Source organism: Oreochromis aureus, linkage group 11 (genome assembly GCF_013358895.1).
Source record: "Oreochromis aureus strain Israel breed Guangdong linkage group 11, ZZ_aureus, whole genome shotgun sequence".
Taxonomy (NCBI): Eukaryota; Metazoa; Chordata; class Actinopteri; order Cichliformes; family Cichlidae; genus Oreochromis; species Oreochromis aureus.
In genome coordinates, this window is record NC_052952.1 from 276,761 (window position 1) to 298,267 (window position 21,507).

The following is a 21,507-nucleotide window of genomic DNA, read 5'->3' on the forward strand; positions in this document are numbered from 1 at the left end:
TGTCTTAGCTAATTATAGGCCAATCTCCAACCTTCCTTTCATATCAAACATCCTTGAAAGAGTAGTTGTCAAACAGCTAACAGATCATCTGCAGAGGAATGGCTTATTTGAAGAGTTTCAGTCAGGTTTCAGAGCTCATCACAGCACAGAAACAGCTTTAGTGAAGGTTACAAATGATCTTCTTATGGCCTCTGACAGTGGACTCATCTCTGTGCTTGTCCTGCTAGACCTCAGTGCTGCGTTCGATACTGTCGACCATAATATCCTATTAGAGCGATTAGAACATGCTGTAGGTATTACAGGTACTGCACTGCAGTGGTTTGTATCATATCTATCTAATAGACTCCAATTTGTTCAAGTAAATGGAGAGTCCTCTTCACACACTAAGGTCAATTATGGAGTTCCACAGGGTTCAGTGCTAGGACCAATTCTGTTTACATTATACATGCTTCCCTTAGGCAGCATCATAGAAGACATACCATACATTTTCACTGCTATGCTGATGACACGCAGCTCTATCTATCCATGAAGCCAGGTAACACACACCAATTAGTTAAACTGCAGGAATGTCTTAAAGACATAAAGACCTGGATGGCCGCTAACTTTCTGCTTCTTAATTCAGATCAAACTGAGGTTATTGTACTCGGCCCTGAAAATCTTAGAAATATGGTATCTAAGCAGATTCTTACTCTGGATGGCATTACCTTGGCCTCCAGTAATGCTGTGAGGAACCTTGGAGTCATTTTGACCAGGACATGTCCTTCAACGCACATATTAAACAAATATGTAAGACTGCTTTCTTCCATTTGCGCAACATCTCTAAAATTAGAAATATCCTGTCTCAGAGTGACGCTGAAAAACTAGTTCATGCATTTATTACTTCCAGGCTGGACTACTGTAATTCATTATTATCAGGAAGTCCTAAAACTCGCTGAAAAGCCTTCAGCTAATCCAAAATGCTGCAGCAAGAGTCCTGACAGGGACTAGAAAGAGAGAGCAGATTTCTCCTGTTTTGGCTTCCTTCATTGGCTTCCCGTTAAATCCAGAATTGAATTCAAAATCCTGCTCCTCACATACAAGGTCTTAAATAATCAGGCCCCATCTTATCTTAATGACCTTGTAGTACCATATCACCCTATTAGAGCACTTCGCTCTCACACTGCAGGCCTACTTGTTGTTCCTAGGGTATTTAAAAGTAGAATGGGAGGCAGAGCCTTCAGTTTTCAGGCCCCTCTTCTGTGGAACCAGCTTCCAGTTTGGATTCAGGAGACAGACACTATCTCTACTTTCAAGATTAGGCTTCAAACTTTCCTTTTGCTAAAGCATATAGTTAGGGCTGGACCAGGTGACCCCGAATCCTCCCTTAGTTATGCTGCAATAGACGAGGGCTGCCGGGATTCCCATGATGCATTGAGTTTTTCCTTTCCAGTCACCTTTCTCACTCACTGTGTTAATAGACCTCTGCATTGAATCATATCTGTTATTAATCTCTGTCTCTCTTCCACAGCATGTCTTTATCCTGTCTTCCTTCTCTCACCCCAACCGGTCGCAGCAGATGGCCCGCCCCTCCCTGAGCCTGGTTCTGCCAGAGGTTTCTTCCTGTTAAAAGGGAGTTTTTCCTTCCCACTGTCACCAAAGTGCTTGCTCATCCATCCATCCATCCATCCATCCATCTTCATCCGCTTTATCCGAGGCCGGGTCGCGGGGGCAGCAGCCTAAGCAGAGAAGCCCAGACCTCCCTCTCCCCAGCCGCCTCCTCCAGCTTATCCGGGGAACACCAATGCGTTCCCAGGCCAGCCGAGAGATATAATCTCTCCAGCGTGTCCTGGGTCTGCCCTGGGCCTCCTCCCGGTGGGACATGCCCGAACACCTCACCCAGGAGGCGCCCAGGAGGCATCCTTGTCAGATGCCCGAACCACCTCAACTGGCTCCTTTCGATGTGGAGGAGCAGCGGCTCTACTCTGAGCCCCTCCCGGATGGCCGAACTTCTCACCCTATCTCTAAGGGAGAGGCCAGCCACCCTTCGGAGGAAGCTCATTTCTGCCGCTTGTATCCGCGATCTCGTTCTTTCGGTCACTACCCACAGCTCGTGGCCATAGGTGAGGGTAGGGGCGAGATCGACTGGTAAATTGAGAGCTTCACTTTTACACTCAGCTCCCTCTTCACCACGATGGACCGGTGCAGCGTCCGCATCACTGCAGCCGCAGCACCAATCCGTCTGTCGAGCTCCGGCCCCTTCTCCCATCACTGCAAACAAGACCCCGAGATACTTGAACTCCTCCACTTGGGGCAGGAACTCATCCCCGACCCGGAGTGGGCACTCCACCCTTTTCCGGCTGAGAACCATGGCCTCAGATTTGGAGGTGCTGATCCTCATTCCCGCTGCTTCACACTCGGCTGCGAACTGTTCCAGTGCGAGCTGGAGGCCTTCACCTGATGAAGCCAACAGAACCACATCATCCGCAAAAAAGCAGAGATGAGATTCTGAGGCCACCGGTGAAAGCCCTCCGCCACTTGGCTGCGCCCAGAAATCCTGTCCATAAAATTATGAACAGAACCGTGACAAAGGGCAGCCCTGGCGGAGCCCATCACCCACCGGGAACGAGTCCGACTTATTGCCGGCAATGCGAACCAAACTCTTGCAACGGTTGTATAGGGATCGAATGGCCCGTAGCAATGGGCCAGAAACCCATACTCCCGCAACACCTCCCACAGGACACCCCGAGGGACACGGTCGAATGCCTTCTCCAAGTCCACAAAACACATGTAGACTGGTTGGGCAAACTCCCATGCACCCTCAAGTATCCTTGAGAGGATAAAGAGCTGGTCCAGTGTTCCGCGACCAGGACGAAAACCGCATTGTTCCTCCTGTATCTGAGGTTTGACTAGCGGACGAACTCTCCTTTCCAGCACCCTGGCATAGACTTTCCCAGGAGGCTGAGGAGTGTGATCCCCTGTGTTGGAACACACCTCCGGTCTCCCTTCTTAAAGATGGGGACCACCACCCCGGTCTGCCAATCCAGGGGTACTGCCCCTGATCTCCACGCAACATTGTAGAGGCGTGTCAACCAGGACAGCCCTACAATGTCCAGAGCCTTCAGGAACTCATGCTTGCTCATAGGGGGTCATATGATTGTTGGGTTTTTCTCTGTATTTATTATTGTGCTATCTACTGTACAATATAAAGCGCCTTGAGGCGACTTTTGTTGTGATTTGGCGCTATATAAATAAAATTGAATTGAATTGAATTGAACTTCAGTGAACAGTCTTGTAGGAATGAGCTCTAATACACATGTTGATGGTAATGGTAAAGTTATCATGTATTGTTTAAAACAATGTTTGGCTCAACAGAGCTCTGACTCTGTAGTCACCCTGACAGAGTCAGGGATATTGAAAATAAACCTGGTATGTTCCTCAGTGATGAAGACTATGATGCCCTGGCTTTACAGACGGCTCTATTATTGGACAACAAACTCTTTTTTTTCCAGGCTAAATGAAGATCTTCTAGCTTAGTGAGACTCCATAAAGACATGCATTTGAGAGTTATAGCAGGGGTTCAGGTACTTCTCATCTGAGACTTTCATTTTCACAGGATCCAGTGGCCTAGTTAAGTTCCTTGACAGCCTGCTGTGGTGGGAAAGCTATGCATTAAACAAAATGCCCACAGACCTTAGTGAACTGAAGCAAGAGTTCCTCAATTATGTAAAGACTGATAAATACAGAATCTGATTACTTCAATTTATTGCTGTTAAAATGAGTTCTACAAGCATGTTTATGTTTTTTATGTCCTGATATTTACCTTAGTACTTTATTAACCTGTAATAACTCAAAGTTCATTAGGTTATACGCTACTGAAGTCAATCAACAGGCTATGTGAAGTACTTTTTGGGTTTAGGTATAAACACATTTAAGCTGATTACCTGAAAAATGACACTGCTTCTTGACATGAGTTCACCTGAGGTCACCATGGCACAAGTACCTGTTCATCACCCCCACTGCCCTGTTTTCTCTGTCTAATCAAAGCCTGCTTGTGTGTTTGTGTGTGTGTGTATTTCCATTTCATTTTTTTAATGCATTTACTGAGCCTGAGCTGCTGTTTCATGCTTCAAGTCTGTTGAGCGGAAAAGCATCTGTGAATGATTTGTCCGTGAGATGTCCAGAATATATGGACATGATCAGGGAGCAACGGAGAAAAGCTCGCAAAACAAGTGAGTGTAACAGTCAGTCTTATGGGCCTCTATTAGACATGCCCTGCTACCTCTCTAACTGCAGGCCGGGGGGAGGGGGGACCTGTGTCACAGTCAGGAAACGCTCAAACAAGTTCATCCAATTAGATTATTTGTAGTGTTTGCTATCTTAAATTATTTAATTATTCACTTATTTTGAATTCTTTTAGGATTAACATTTCAATTATTATTACTATTACTATTATTATTATTATTATTATTATTATTATTATTATTTTAATACCTGCCATATGTTCATTATATTTTTGTGTTGGATACTGTTGAAAAAAAACAAAACAAATAAACATATGTTTAAAAAAAAAAAAAAAGTTCATCCAATTAGAAAATCCAGTTGTTGTCACCACAGATTTCTCAGACACAGACTCCAAATGAACTAACCTGCCGAGTCTACTAAGCTTTCTGTTGTGCATGTAAGACTTCAACATAATGTTTATCTGGAAGGCAGATCGTTGTTATGATTCAGAAATGTTTTTGGAATACAGACAATAGCAGCATGGAATAATATTAATGTCTACAAGCATTTTTGTTTGTTTGTTTGTTTAGGTCTTTCTAAAAAAAACGAATCAGAGGTTCAATAAAATCAATACTTCGTATTTTCTAAAGATGCTGTTTGTACAACATTTGCCAGTTCTTCTATTTGGTAATGTAATTTGTGAGAGTTTGTGCTTTGCTGGTCTAAGGCAGCGGTCCGTGAGTTGTTCGGTACCGGGCCTTAAGAGTTGAGGCTCAGGTGTGAAATTTATGGTTTTCATGGTTTTTATCGTTATTTTTTTGTTGTTTTTATCGTTAACTCGGTTTCCCTGGGTCTTTTCCTGTGTCCTATGAATAAATCTCCTTTTTTTGTAGCAGTACTGGTTTTATTTTGTTGTATTTATCCGCAACACCTTAAAGGCCAGTCCGTGAAAATATTGTCGGATATAAACCGGTTCATAGCGCAAAAAAGGTTGGGGACCGCTGGTCTATGGACTCTAAGGTCCGTAAATGCCCACTGTCCCATCAACCTTTCTTTTTCCAGTTACTTCCCTAAGTTGACATTCTGGCAAATGTAGCCCAGTGTCTACAGCTACTGCTCGGACTCTACGGACGTCAGCTGTCACATGTTGCAGTTCTTGACAGCACAGTTTGAAAATGACTGAACAAGTATGGATGTTTTTGAAGGTATGTGAGGAGAAACCCTTTTCTTTCTAAAATGATTTGTGGAACAACAACAAAAACTGGAAATTTTGGCCATAATGCGACATTAGGTGAAATCCAAACACTCCATGTCAGCACAAATGCTTCACCCTAAATATCAAGCACCATGGTGGAAGGCTCGTCATTTCCACTTGTTTCATAGCCACAGGATCTGGGCTTTATATAGTCGCTGAGTTGCTCATCAATTTCTCTATATACCAAAGCATTGTACAGTGAAATGTGAGGCCATTGGTATAGTTATAGCTGGATATCTTCTTTGCAGAACTGGTCCATAGGAGTCCATTTAAATTGGCTGGATTGCTGCCACTGACCCAGTTTTTTTCTTTCTTTCTTTTTTTACATAGTCCACAAATTGTCAGTAGGGTCCAGCTTTGGGAAGACTAGTTCAGAAAATGAATGTTAGCTTGCTTTGTCGCTTCCAAAACTAGTTTTGAGTTGTGCTCCTGTTGGAATAGCCAGTTGTTTCCAAGTTTCAACTGTCTAGTTGTTGAATAAATTGAATAATTCCTTCTTTAATATTCCATCCATTATGTACAATAATCCAGTAGAACAGGCCCAGAGCACGATGCTACCACCACAATGCTTGACAGTTGGTGCAGTGATCTTAGGCTTGAAAGCCTCACTTTTATTCCTACTGACACACCTCATGTCACTGTGGCCAAATAGTTCAATCCTTGTCTCATCTGTCCATAAAATGTCTTTCTAGAAGGTATTTAGTTTGGTGTTCCAGCAGTTTCTACATCATCAGCCTTAACTCTTAGCTGTTATTGGTTTGTTCTTGAACACTCAGCATGAACACTGTCAGACTCTAGCAGAGTGGTGATACATCCAAAAAACGTGTACTGACATTGTTTGAACTAATGCTCTACTAACCAGCTGTTTAGACACGGTTCTGAGAGACCCCCCCAGCCTGTGTAAATCTAAAGCTTTTTTATGCTACCAAAGGGAAACTGTTGTAATCAGTCATGATCATTAATGAGAAGTTAATAGGCCTTGGCTTTGTCAAGTTCAAAAACACTGTAGAACCTTCTGCACACCTTACTGAAAATTTTAAGTGAGTATTTGCACATATTTAAGCCTGTGTGTATAATCTTGACCCTGTGTGGATGAGAGAAAATCCAAAATGAACTTTTAAATTTGTAGACCCAGTTCTTCTTGTTTGTTTGTTTTGTTTGTTTGTTTGAAGTCATTCAGCTATGGGCAAGTAACCAATTCAATTCAATGTTATTTATACAGCGCTAAATCACAACAACAGTCACCTCAAGGTGTTTTATACTGTAAGGTAGACCCTACAATAATACATACAGAGAAAAACCCAACAATCATGTCACCCCCTATGAGCAAGCACTTTGGCGACAGTGGGAAGGAAAAACTCCCTTTTAACAGGAAGAAACCTCCGGCAGAACCAGGCTCAGGGAGGGGCGGGGCCATCTGCTGTGATTGGTTGGGGTGAGAGAAGGAAGACAGGATAACCTCTCCAAGAAATCACTAAAAGGCCCAAATTACTGCTCATGCCCACGATAAGATTAAGTAAGATTAAAATCTGGCTCCGCCTCAGAGCCCTGCTCAGCCTTGTACTGATGCTGCTTCTTGTGCCCTCGCTGGTTTCTTAGCAACATGTAACAGCCAGGTTTTTTCAGGCATGCTGTCAGTGAGTGAATAACCTCCCTAAAGTGACAGAAGCAGCTAAAAGAGAGTCTAAAGTAAGGAACAACTGGCTGAATGAAAGGCTTCTAATAAGATTGAAATGATGAGGCACCAGCCTGGGAGAGTCAGATGAGATGATAAAGCAAACAGCAAAGAAAGAAAGCCAGGCTTCATCTCTGACCTCCACACACACAAAAACCTGCAGGCTTAATTGGAGATCTTGCTGTATTGATTTCCATCAGAGTTCTTTATTTGCTAGTGCAGTCACACATAACCTGTGCCAATCTTGGTATGCTAATGACCAGAAACACACATCTGAATGTCGTCAAGCAGAGCATTAACCAGAGGGTCTGGAATGGAAATGCATACAGCTGCAGCAATTTTACTTCTTAAATCTCAGCTTAAAAACCATCAGTCATATAATGACAGTTCATCACATGTGACATGTTGTTATTTAGTGGCCACATCTGAATTTACATCTAAAACAGTGACTTTGAATTTTGCCTTTGGAATTACATTTGTGATGACATATCATGACAACACAATGTGCATTTGTAAAGTCATATCATATGTTTAATACGTGTGCCAACTGTAAACTCTTAATACTCTCTGTTTCTTCTAAACAGGCCATTTTACAGCAATGCTGTGATTATGCAGTGAAAACAGACGGATGTAGTTATTTCTGAAACTAAAACTGGTTTAAATTCATTTAGGTTGGCACAACAACAGCAGGCCAAGTCTGTCAGCTGCTGAGTCACATCATTGCAGTGACATGATGGGGGATCCAAGCTCTGCATCATACGTGCCCTAGCACGTGCATTCACTCTGCATGTAAACACACGTTACATTCAAAGAATATGAATGTTCAGCTGTGTTTTTGTGAAATGGTGTAAAAAACACTACAGATGTGTCAAATGTGTTCAACACTTCAGAAATTCATGTCTCACATGTACATAAACTGTAAATATACGTATGACATTAGCAGTGGATCTGTGATGCTGCCTGCAAAATGTTTGATTTCATTTGTTGTTTAAAATATTAGCCAATATCATCAAAGACAAGAAATGAATTAGGAGTAAAGTTTCAAGCTGCAGCATCAAAGTATGAACACAAAGTATATTTGTACTTTGTAGAATTGAAAAAACACGTAAATAAATGTGTGAATTAATTCACACATTTATTAAACTACTGTATGAATTTGAGGAAACTGATTTCTTCATTGCTGCTCGTGAATGGCCGTCTATCCTTTTATGCCACTTTTACAGAACCATATCCAAAGAACCAAACAATCCACGTCTGCAAAATGATTTTTATTTGATCTTTTATCTTTTGCTCAGTCAAAACACACTGAATATATAAGCAGTTAGACTGGATCTGATTGCAGCTATATTTCAAACTCATAAACAAACATTTATATAATAAATACTGTTTTTGCCCATGTGCTTAAATGTGATGGCATTTTCTTTTGGAGCACATTTACAGTACACTATAAATAACTTTAAGAAATTAAGCACATTTCAGGCTGTGACTAAACAAAGAAATCAAACTGGTATAAATATAGGTTCATCAGCAATAACCAAACTCCAGTCTTGTTGTGCAAATATGTATAATTGCAACAACAGTTGCTTCAGGGATGATGAATGATGCAGTTTAGCTAACTGACCTGGCACACCAACGTTTTGCATATGGTCACGAGCACCGATCGCCCTGCAGTCACTCATGATTAACGTCATGGAAATGAAACTTCATATGTTCTGTGCACGCACTCAGTCCAACCTTAGAGTTTGCTAAGCAGCAGCACCAAACCTCATCCGCTCATTTTACTGTGATGCTATTCAAATATGATCCTGTGTCAGCCAATCAAATACTTCCAAAGGTCTATTCAGTCTATATGGTTCTCACTATTCGACAAAAGTCATCACGTCAACATGACCGTGAACACAAAGTGAGAGTAAACAGAATGGCTTTGCATATTAGTTTGTGAAATTTCAGGCGATCGCTCTCATTTCAGGACCAACCTTCATGGCAGCTGGATAGTGTAGTGGTAAGACCACACACCTTTTGAGCGGAAGTCGCAAGTTTGATTCCCTCCCAATATCCAGTAAGGGTCCTGGCTAGGCCGAACAGCGCGGCTACGTCTGCGGGTCCGATATTTCACTGCATGTTGTGATTGTGTATGTGACCTTTCTTTGCTCCATGTCCAACCTAAGCCTGTGATGTGTCTTCACCAACAGTAAAACAAGAAGGTGAGCCTCACATCAGTTCTGTCTCTGATAGAGACACACCACCATGTGGACGAGTGAAACTGAGACAGGATCTGATGCTAAACCAAAAGTAAATCCATCCATTTATCAAGTTCTAGTTTTGACTTAAACAGACGTAGATTACAGGCCCACTCGGTTTGTTTGTGAACTGAGTGAAGAGCTGCGTTTAAATTACATGAAATCGAATCCATAGTCGATTATAAGGCCGTGTGTAAATATGTCTGATACTCGAGTGAGTTTAATCAAACTCACTACCCTAACAAAACACATGAACTGCTCCCAGTTTGAATCATAACTTTGTTCTTTCTAATTCTGATTTTGGACCAGAGAAAAGCAACGTACTTATCAAAGTCTCCAAGCTTCAACAAACGGACATCCCCAGCAGAGCCACGGGCACAAAGAGCTTCCTGTTTCAAATCGGACATTTTAGAAAGGAGCCAAATGAACTTTCTCTGGGAATTCATTGGTATGGTGAAAAAACAGATGCAGATGAAAGTGAGTCTCTCCTGTGGAGAAGCTAAACAGGCTAAATGTGTCAGAAAAGTGTTAGCTTCCATTAGTAATAATGACAGATGTGCCTTTACGTCCAGTGGTCTGCTCTGCTGGTATGCGGAAGTGATCGTAGGGGGTGGAGCCGGTGCTGGTGGAGGTGCAGTAGCCCCGGAGGCTCTCTGGGTCATACAGGTGCTCCAGAGTGTAGCCGGTCAGGGAATATGCTGGATGCTTGTCCAGGTAGGGCCGCGGGTGTGTATGGGAGGGATAAAGGGCCGGAGCTGGTGTTGGGGAGCCTGAGCATGCCCCTGCACGACCAAAAGGATGTAACTGCAAAGAAAGGGGGGGCAGTTCTGTCTGGAGGTAGTCTTTGGGCTTATGGAGGCACTCTGAACCTGGACTGTTGAGCTTAGACTGAGGGGCGGGGCTAGGCGTGGGGCTGATCACCTGACTCAAACCTCGACACAACATGGTCTGTAAAGGCAGAGGCCCTTGAGTATACTCGGGCGTAAAGCATGACCCAGGGTCCTTTGGCAGTCCGTTTGCTGGCCCCAGTGAGGCCTCAGGTGTGGGGCCTTTGCGTAACTGCAGGCGACTTTCTTCTTCCTTGATCATCTGCTGTGTGGCTCGAATCAACGTCTCGATCTTGCTGGGCTCCTGTGGGCTGCAGCGATAGTGGTCGGCTCGGTAGCGGTCCCCTGAGTCACTGGCTGAGCCTCCGTCTGGTGAGCTGACCACGCTATCCTCATCCCAGCCCCTGCCTGCAAAGGGACGCAGTGACAGCAGTGCAGAGGAAGCATGAATAGCATGAATTTGTCTTAAGTTTGCTCTTTTCTTCCACTCAGATCTCTGCCAGTCATCAGCTGTAGTCCTGCATCAAACACCAAAACTATTCAGACCCACGACAGTCATGTGACTATCCACTCAGCACAACACATACAGGAGTATCACGCCCCGTGGATCCTGGCTGAAGACACATGTACTCATGGCTTTACTGCAGATGACCTGTGATCATATATGTGAGGCTCTGTCATCACCATCATCACTCAGTTCCTATGCTCTTCCCCTCACTAAGAACATACTGGGTCCTACACCTGTAGCTCTGTTGCTGCTGACGTGACCCCGGCTGGTGTTAGCCAACACTGCTCAGCTGACCACACAGCTCATGTCTGGATCTCCTGTGAAGATTTTGTTTTGCTGTTTGGTACAAGAACCAAACCGAGATGAAGAAGAAACTCTCTGTTTGTCCTCTGTCCTCAGAACTGCACTCTCTCTTCACTACAAGGACAATGTGAGCCCAGTTTTGTGCATGAGGAGATTACTGACTGAGTCCAAAGCTTGTGTGTTTTGTCGCCAGCTCTGGAGCTTAACTCTGCAAAGACATGTCACATCTGTGAAGACAGTGTAGGGTGTACTGATCAAATTATTCTCCCCACAGCTAAGTGGGCTGACCACACTGAATCCTTCGATGGGTTCGCTGAGCGAGAGCATGTGAGGGCTCTGGCCAGCTACACCCTGAGTTAGCTGCTCACCATGATGGCATTGACGTACTGGACACTGGCCTGGAGATGGATTTTTTGAATGAGCAGGTAAGCACGCTGCTGCACCGGCTGGCCAAGACACAATCGCTCTCTCTTTTTTCCATGCAGCAGAGAAACTGCAGGTGGAGCAGCCTTCTACTCCACAGCCTCAGAACCTGTCATGGTTCACAGGGTTTACCTTATCCTGGAGCCAATAATGATCAAAAGACATGATGTCATCCTCAGATGTGATACTGAAGCAGGCCTACCCCTAAAAGAGAAGTCTGCTGTGCTGCCAGCAAGAGCACAACCTCAATGCTCCACGCCAGTCGGCCTGGAAAAAGCCTCATCTCCATATCTGAGGAGGAGGAGAAGGTGGCCTGTGTCGAATGCATGTGGAATACACTGACCACGATGCTCACTGATGTGACCAGCTGTTTGTCTGCTTTGCTACTCCAGCCAGAGGCAGAGCAAACAGAGGCTCCCCCCTGGGTTATGGAGGTTATTTCCCCATATACAGAAGCAGATGTCTCTTTCTGCTTAAGGTGAGAAAACACAGTCTACTGGCAACCTCATGGCTCTTATTTAAAGGGTTTCTGTGAGTGATATCTATAGTGCTGCCGGCTGGTCTTTACCACACACCTGTCTGGTTCTGTGACAGCCTGCTCGGTGCTGCTTCCTGTCCTTCCTGCTAGGTGCGCTGTGCACTGAGTGCCAGTGGTCTCAGTCCAGTTCAGTGGCTACTCTGTACTGTAAATACAGGTGTCCTCAGCCAGTACCCACAGGGCATGATGTCCTATACTGTATGTGCTGTACCTCATCAGGGAAAGCAGCAGCCAAGTGGTACCAATCAAATGCACTTCATTAACTCATCATCAGAAAGTGTGTGTGTGACTGTGTTTGTGTGTGTGTGTGTGTGTGTGTGTGTGTGTGTGTGTGTGTGTTACTTGGTCAAGAAATTACAAAAACCCCGAGAACTCCACCTGAGCCTCATGCTAACTGTTAAAGTTTATGACAGCGCAGTTAGAAAAAGCCTGAACACTGTGGCTGGTTCTGGAGAGAAGTGTCTAAAAACAAATACATGTCAGTGTGGCTGTATCTGAACTACCCACAGTGTGCTTTGGACAGATGAGACTAAAGGTGAGACGTCTGGTTATAACATGTAGGTAACCAAACAGAAAGTTCTTCCTGATAAAAAAGTTCTTTGTGCTAAAGCTGTGCAGATTTAAACAGCCACAGCTCCATGACAGAAAAGGCCTCACCGTGGTGGGAATGCGCAGCTGTGATGTGTGGCACGCTGCCGTCGTAGTCTTCATAGTTCTCCAGCGAGCTCTTGCTCAGCGGTATGACGGAGCGGGCGGTGTCCCACCAAGTCTCCCTGCCTGGTGGAGGAGCTCCTAGAAAATATCGGCCTGCCTCGCACCGACCCCGCTCACAGCTCTGACCCTGACCGTGGATGTGGATGTGGGTGTGGCTGGTGATCTGGTCTTCAGACAGGTTGTAGCAAAGTGTGCGAGGATCAGAGAATTGCCTGTAAACACAGGAGGCATCCACGCCTTCAGTCTGCTCCAACAGTCGAGGGGAGGCCGAGTCTGTGAGCGGACTGCTGCCCCATGGACTGTCCTGGCCGGATTCGGATCGCTCTGTCTGGAAGCTGGAATACTGTGAGGGTGAGAGGAGGGAAGAAAGGGATGATGCAAAGACTGTGACTGCTGATTCTGGATGTTCAGCTACAGCACTTTGATCCACAGCAGGGAGAAAGATCCACTGCTTTCATAGTTTAAATGAACATGCAGCGTATTAATATTTGTGTATGAATGCATGTGCTGTCATCATGTTATTACAATAAGATGAGGTACAGTCATCAGCTCTGTATTTACAGTATACACAAAATATTTTTTCACAGCAAATAGTTTCAAAAAGCAAAGACTTCATGTTCCTGTGTTGTGTTACAGACGCACTGAAACTGCAGCACAGACGTGTGCGTGCAGACGTTCATCTGTAACGTTCTGCATCAACTGTTTGGGAACTACAGACATTTTTTAACTACTTCCCTATTTTAGAGGTTTGAAAGTAACCTTACATCATTTTAAATGTAAGATTTGTTTTCAATACTGAAATGAAAAGCCTGAGGTCTCAGAAAAACAAGAACAGAGTCCCCAAGTTTGGATTTGTTTTCTAACCCACACAGCATGAACACTATAAATACATGCTCAGCTATATACTCTATATTCATATACTCACATTAGTAAGCACTGCTGAAGCTTTACAGCACACGTGTCCAACGAGTCCTGCAGGTTTTAGATGTGTCCCTGATCCATCACAGCTGATTCAATTGTCTAAATGACCTCCTCAACATGTCTTGCAGTTCTCCAGAGGCCTGGTAATGAACTAATCATTTGATTCAGGTGTGTTGACCCAGGGTGAGATCTAAAACCTGCAGGACACCGGCCCTCGAGGCCTGTGTCATTAAACTTGTCATTAAACTTGATAAAGCCAAAGCCTACTCCATACTGATCATGACTGACTATATTTGGTAGTTTCTCTTTGGTGGACTGACTAATTTGGCACAGATCTAAGAAGGAGACCTGTAGATTCACAAAAGTTACAATGTAGGAACTCCAGCAAAACTTAAAGGAAGATGAACAACTTTAATAATTGACCAACGCGTTTCGGCTTGTGGCCTTCATCAGGGTCTCGATGAAGGCCACAAGCCGAACACTTTAAGTGTTGCTGGACTTCCTACATTGTGAATTCTTTCATCCTCTCCATGCACCTTGGAAGTAGGTGAAGTTGTGCCAGACATTTTTTGCTGCGATTCACACAGGTTAACCATATGGAAACAGACTCCTCAGGAAGTTTACTGCTAAGGTCTGGAAGAAGACCCACACTGGTTAGTGAAGCTGTCTTAACTATCTGGGGATGAATGTGTCCCTTCCTGGTCACTAGATTGAGACAATAAATCCATTCTTGAAACCACGATCATAAACTCTGTGAATGATGAACTGGAGTAATGGTTCAGCCCAGTGAGGCCTTTGGTGACTTTCTCTGGATGTCTGTCACTAAAATCTATAATCAAAGTACCAGAAGAAGAAAAAGAAGGGGCGGCAAAAAAGTGTCTGACAAATTAAAGACATAATAAATCATTTTCTTCCATTTTTTTATTTAAATCTCAAACTCTGTCCAGGTCTAACAATGCATGCTGCTATTGGTGCACACGGTCTCCTTCAGCACGGAGCACAGCTGCAACGTTGTTCCCACGTCCCAACCAGGCAGCAGTGCAGTAACGTGTTCACACCTCAGTCTCAGAGACCTGCACTCACCTGCGTATATGGCGAGAGCCTGGCTCTGGTCTTGGGCCGTGATGCTCGGCTCTTGGGAGTTCTGCAGTTGTCTGTGAGGCTGCTCGTGCTGCTGTAGGGAAACGAGGCCTTGGATGTGGCCTGGTCCAGAGAAAGCTGGAGGCCTTTATATTCTGTCTCCCTAAAGACACACAAGCAGAAAAGCCCAGAGCTACAGTGCATAGATGTGGAGAGCTTCCAGTCTCATGTAAAGACGACATATTAAAGAAGACGATGAGCTGGATTTCTGCCTTTTCTCTGGGTGCAAAAAGTCAATAACATCTGTTTAGCAGTTAGAGTGTGATGAGTGCTGAGAGACGATCTTGTGGAGCGATGTGTGTGTCTGTGCTGGGAGGTTTTGGGCGGTGCTGAAAGGGCTGGAGCTGCTTGTGTTAGCAGAGGGATCGCAGCGAGGCCTTCGACAAACACTCCACTGAGGCAAAGCCGTCCAATTGAATACACCGGCAGATTAAAGGTTATATCTCGCTAAATCAGACCCGTAGGACAAACTTGGAGGTCCCACTACTGGGAAATGGGAATTGATTTCTTGCTAAAGTGTTCTCAACATGGATGATGAATGGAGTTCGAGACAACAGAAAAGCTCTACACAGTTTATTTGAGACAAACAGTGATCTCTCTTCTGTCTCAGTCTCTGTAAACATAAATTCAGACACACAGGCTGTGATTCGCTTACGTTTGGAGAGTCCTAAAATAAGAGGAGCATAAGCAGCGGCTCTGCCGGGGCATCCCAGATAAATCCCAGATTTGTTATTCTCCCTGCTGTAGTGTACTGTAGTGCATTTCATGTGAAAGTGTTCCTGTGGTTATTTATACAGAGTGGTTTGAAGACTGTGAAACACCCAGCAGAGCTGCTGTGGGAGTCACATGCGGTCGCATGCGTTTGCTGCAGACATTTAAAGAATTGCTAAATTACTGTGAAGTCGAGGTATTGGGTGTAGAGGTCATCAGAGCTAAACACACAGTGGGAGTTCACATGCAGGTGAAGTATCCTCATCACCTCTGTTATCAGTGGCTGTGTGGACCAAAGCTACTGAGCAAACCAGCTCTGCTGCTGATAGCAACACTCCACAAAAGCCTGCGCTCTCCTTATCTCCGTCTTTTGTCATGTGTTACGGAAAAATCAGACAGAGAGAGAGAACCATGCGGCCTCTTTTCCATCATCACTACATAAGAAAATATATTAAGAGGAGAAGAAATGAGCCTTATGAGGCTTCGTTCCCTTTACAGCAAGCTGGGGCCGTAAATGCTCATCATCTTTACAAGATATCAATTAAAAGGCCATAAACAGAAGCTGTTGGGCTGTGATGCAGGACGTGGAGCAAATATGTGTCAAGCTGTTCTTTGCTTGTAAATGCAGTAAGTCATGCTGCTTAATGGAGGCTTTTTATGGGCCTTATTCATTCAGTTAGTCTCTTGTACATCTGTGAAATACACACATCGGGGTAATAAATAATGACTAATAAAGGAAATCCTTTTGTTACTGATAGAGAGAGCGGCTCATGTCAGCACTGACTGGTTTCATTCTGTTTGAAAGAAAAAGGATTTGACTGTGTTTTTATGGCCTGATGGTCCACGACAGACACCCAGCATGGTTAGCTCCTTTCTTCACACACTGCCAGACAAACCCTGCAGGTAACAGCCAACAAATGACTCAGACACTCTGACATCACCAGCATATCTACTGATATCACAGGAATGTCTCTGTCATCAGAATTAGGGAAAAACCCCAGTTATGGTTTTCTGAATGAAATCCTGATCGTTTGTTTCAAAGGAATAATAACAATAAAGGGACAAACTTTAGTTAGACTGCCTGATTCTGAAAACAAGGCTTTAACAAACGGATTTCCAATTAACCTCCAGTGAATTTCTGCACAGAAACTGTTTGCACAGCATCTCAGTACCAATATTATCTTATCACAGCACAGACAGCAGATCTGCCCTGAACACTCAGAGACACACCTGTCGTTTTACACCACCTGCATGGAAAACACTGATGTGTGTTCTGCACTCCAGCTTCAATAATTCATACACAGCACTGATTGGACCTGGGCTTATTCTGTGTAACCTAATTGTTTTTGGATAACAGCTCTGTGGCTCGGATGAAGATGCTGGACTTTGAGATTATTCCTGTTCACAATATACAGAATCACCAGACGTGTCCAAATCAACCCAATCCTGTTAGAAATATGTGACCATAGGTAGGACTGCTTGTAGGCCATATATACATATATATATGTATATATGTATATGTATAGATATTCAACTTCCACTTCGTCGGAAGATAGATATTCAATTTTATTTATATAGCGCCAAATCACAACAATATATATATTCTGTATATTGTATATATATATATATATATATCTATATAGATATATTATATCTATATCTATATATGTAAAAAAACAAACAAAAAAAACCACCCAGCACGCCCCTGCGGGCGGTTTATCCTTCAAGCTCGGGTCCTCTACCAGAGGCCTGGGAGCTTGAGGGTCCTGTGCAGTATCTTAGCTGTTCCCAGGACTGCGCTCTTCTGGACAGAGATCTCTGATGTTGTTCCCGGGATCTGCTGGAGCCACTCGCCTACCTTTGGGAGTCACCGCACCTAGTGGTCCACTTCCACTGGGACCACCATTACCTTCACCCTCCACATCCTCTCGAGCTCTTCTCTGAGCCCTTGGTATTTCTCCAGCTTCTCGTGTTCCTTCTTCCTGATATTGCTGTCATTCGAACCGCTACATCGATCACTACAGCCGCTCTTCTTCTGTTTGTCTACCACCACTATGTCCGGTTGGTTAGCCACCACCATTTTGTCCGTCTGTATCTGGAAGTCCCACAGGATCTTAGCTCGGTCATTCTCCACCACCCTTGGGGGCATCTCCCATCTTGACCTCGGGACTTCCAGGTTATACTCGGCACAGATGTTCCTGTACACTATGCCGGCCACTTGGTTATGGCGTTCCATGTATGCCCTGCCTGCTAGCATCTTGCACCCTGCTGTTATGTGCTGGATCATCTCAGGGGCATCTTTACACAGCCTCCACCTGGGGTCTTGCCTGGTGTGATAGACCCCAGCCTCTATGGATCTTGTGCTCAGAGCTTGTTCTTGTGCTGCCATGATTAGTGCCTCCGTGCTGTCTTTCAGTCCAGCTTTGTCCAGCCACTGGTAGGATTTCTGGATATCAGCCACCTCTTCTATCTGCCGGTGGTACATACCGTGCAGGGGCCTGTCCTTCCATGACGGTTCCTCGTCTCCCTCCTCTTTCTTGGGTTTCTGCTGCCTGAGGTATTCACTGAGCACTCGGTCAGTTGGGGCCATCATACTGATGTATTCGTGGATGTTCGTTGTCTCATCCTGGACTGTGGTGCTGACACTCACCAGTCCCCGGCCTCCTTCCTTCCGCTTAGCGTACAGCCTCAGGGTGCTGGACTTGGGGTGAAACCCTCCATGCATGGTAAGGAGCTTTCTTGTCTTTATGTCAGTGGCTTCTATCTCCTCCTTTGGCCAACTTATTATACCAGCTGGGTACCTGATCACGGGCAGGGCGTAGGTGTTGATAGCCCGGATCTTGTTCTTACCGTTCAGCTGACTCCTCAGGACTTGCCTGACCCTCTGCAGGTACTTGGTGGTTGCAGCTTTCCTAGCGGCCTCTTCATGGTTCCCATTCGCCTGCGGGATCCCCAGGTAGGGATGGGTATCGAAACCCGGTTCTTGTTGAGAACCGGTTCCCACTGTTTCAATTCCTTGGAATTGTTTGCCATTTTTGCAAACGATTCCCTTATCGATTCCAGTCGCCCCGAATGACGTCACCACGTTGCGGAGCGTCATTTACCTGGCAGAGCGCCTAAGCGGCTCAAACGCTAAAAAGTTTGGTTATACTTTACGAGAACGGATGACAACAGGGCAACTTGCAATACTTGCAAAGTAGATATTTCATTTAAAGGAGGAAACACTACGAATATGCAAAAGCATTTGCTCACAAAACACGCGATGACCTTAAATGAATGTCGTGTTTTTAATTCCACCCGGACTCGTGAATCTCAACCCAGCAGCAGCGGTAACGTTTGCACGTCCCTCTCCGTTAATGCGGCAGGTAAATAATCAGCTAACAGTGCATATTATGTTAGCGCGATCTGCTTTATTACAAAACCTGCCATCACTGTGCATTTAGGTGACCATGATGAGACAGACAGAGTCTGGCTGGCAGTTCTCGCTGCAGTCTACCGTTAGCGTCTCCTTTCAGGCCAGGATAGACGAATGTCACCGAGCAGTGACTAAGTTTGTGGTAAAGGCTTGCACCCATTTGCCACAGCAGATGCCCCGATTTTCGTAAGTGAATGTGTTTAATTGTAGGCAGGGACATTACTGGATATTCTTGTGTAATTGCTACGGAATAATTTATGTTATACTTTGTTATTGCTACAGAAGAATATTTATTTTATTATTTTACATTTACAATTTTTTTCTGGGGACCCTGTGACACCCCATTGAAGAGTCGTGAGCTGTGTGGATCTCTTAAGATCTCACTGTTGGGTTTGTAAGGCCATGTTACTCATAAATTTCTGTCTTGTTCAAAGAGAAGATATAAAACAAAGATCTAAGCTAATCGACCTTAGTGTTCTCCTTTTTTAAAAAGAATCGATAAAGAATCGAATCGTTAAACAGAATCGAAAATGGAATCGGAATCGTGAAAATCTTATCAATACCCATCCCTATCCCCAGGTACTTGTAACTGTCCTCTATGTCTGCAATGTTGCCTTCTGGTAGTTCGATCCCCTCAGTTCTGACTACCTTCCCTCTCTTTGTTATCATCCGACTACACTTCTCCAGCCCGAATGACATCCCGATGTCATTGCTGTATATCCTGGTAGTGTGGATCAGTGAATCGATGTCTCGTTCACTCTTGGCATACAGCTTGATGTCATCCATGTACATGAGGTGGCTGACAACTGCTCCATTCCATAGTCGGTATCTGTAGCCAGTCTTGTTAATGACTGAGGGGGTTCAGGCCTATGCAGAACAGCAGTGGGGACAGAGCATCTCCTTCGTAGATACCACACTTGATGGTGACTTGTGCTATGGGCTTGGAGTTGGCCTCTAGTGTTGTACGCCACATCCCCATTGAGTTCCTGATGAAGGCTCTTAGGGTCCTGTTGATCTTGTACAGGTCTAGGCATTCCAGTATCCAGCTGTGGGGCATTGAGTCATAGGCCTTCTTGTAATCAATCCAGGCAGTGCACAGGTTGGTCAGCCTGGTCTTGCAGTCTCGGCTGACTGTTCTGTCTACCAGTAGCTGGTGTTTTGCGCCTCTGGTATTCTTGCCAATCCCTTTCTGTGCCCCGCTCATGTATTGACCCATGTGCCTGTTCATCTTAGCCGATATGATGCCTGACAGGAGCTTCCACGTGGTGCTGAGGCAGGTTATTGGTCGGTAGTTGGATGGGACCGGTCCCTTCTTGGGGTCCTTGGGGATCAGGACCGTCCGACCTTCGGTTAGCCATTGCGGGTGTCTCTCATTAACTAGCAGCTGGTTCATTTGTGCTGCCAGACGCTCGTGGAGTGCAGTCAGCTTCTTCAGCCAGTAGGCGTGAACCATGTCGGGCCCTGGTGCTGTCCAACTCTTCATACTGGAGACCCTTTCTTGGATATCTGCCACTGTGATGGTTACTGGACCCTGTTCAGGGAGGTTGCTATGGTCTGCCCTCAGATCCACTAGCCACTGAGCATTGCCGTTATGGGTTGCATCCTTCTCCCATATGCTCTTCCAGTATTGCTCCGTCTCCAGCCTTGGTGGTGCTGTTCTCTTATTGTTCCCTTGCCACTGAGAGTACACCTTTGCTGGTTCTGTGGAGAACAGCTGGTTTATTCTCCTGCCTTCTATCTCTCTGGTGTAGCTCCTCAAGCGGCTGGCCAAGGCTGTGAGTCTTTGCTTGGCAGTTTCCAAGGCCTCAGGTATGGACAGCTTGCTGTATTTCGTATGCACCTTCTTTGTCGCACCTTTCTGCAACTCCAATAGTTGGCTGACCTCCCTCCGTGCTACCTTGATTTTAGCCTCTAGCCTCCTTCTCCATGGAGGGTACTGCCCCTTGTGGCTGTTCAACTTGTAGTCAAGCATCTCACTGATCACTGCTGCCGTATTGTAGATCAGCTTGTTAGTCTCACTAATCGTGGCTGTATGTATCATCCGTAGTGCTGCATTAACATCATCTAGCAGACCTTCTGAGGGTACTTCACGTAATCTTGGTAACCGGCTACGGGGGGTCCAGGTTTCAAGCTTGGCCATGATCCTATCTTTCAGGTCAGTTCCTCTCGCACTCAACGATCCTTCTCCTTGGGGCTTGGTACCCAATCTCGGGTGGGGGTGATGATATCTCCCCCCTGACCTGGCATCCTGACTCCTCCTTGCCGTAGCATTTATGTTGTACCTCGTCAATCTCTATCTGTGAGAGCAGTCCCTTCTTTCGAATGTTGGAACACTGAGCTACTAGTTGTTTCGCCGTCATTGTGGATGTTGGGTATCGAAGAATCCACAGTTCCCTCATCCTATTCATGTAATCCCTTCTGCCAGGGTTACTTGCGTAGTAGCATTCCAACAACGCCCTGTTTTCGTCTCTTGCCCACCGATGCCTTCTTGTTCCAGTAGCCCACTTCTCGTCAGGGTGCCCTGGTTCCTCAACACCTGACGCCGACCTTGTTGATCTAGGCGACGTCCGAGCCGGCATGCCTTCATATTTATCTGTCTCGCTCATATCTGCGGTAGGCTCGCTTAGCATAGGGGGT

At 45.2% G+C, this 21,507-nt stretch overlaps 1 protein-coding gene across 1 annotated transcript in view; it reads right to left on the bottom strand.

Annotated features, from left to right (window-relative positions):
• Window positions 1–8,393: 8,393 nt before the first annotated feature.
• The window catches only part of sim1a (SIM bHLH transcription factor 1a), a 22,648-nt gene continuing 9,534 nt past the window's right edge, over window positions 8,394–21,507 (bottom strand). Inside the window, exons 10-12 of the mRNA XM_031732736.2 lie at window positions 14,688–14,847; window positions 12,627–13,026; window positions 8,394–10,605 (exon numbers count right to left, since the gene is read on the bottom strand). Of these exons, the coding sequence (XP_031588596.1) occupies window positions 9,899–10,605; window positions 12,627–13,026; window positions 14,688–14,847 (1,267 nt within the window). The 3' untranslated portion in view covers window positions 8,394–9,898. The remainder of the gene's footprint in view (window positions 10,606–12,626; window positions 13,027–14,687; window positions 14,848–21,507) is intronic.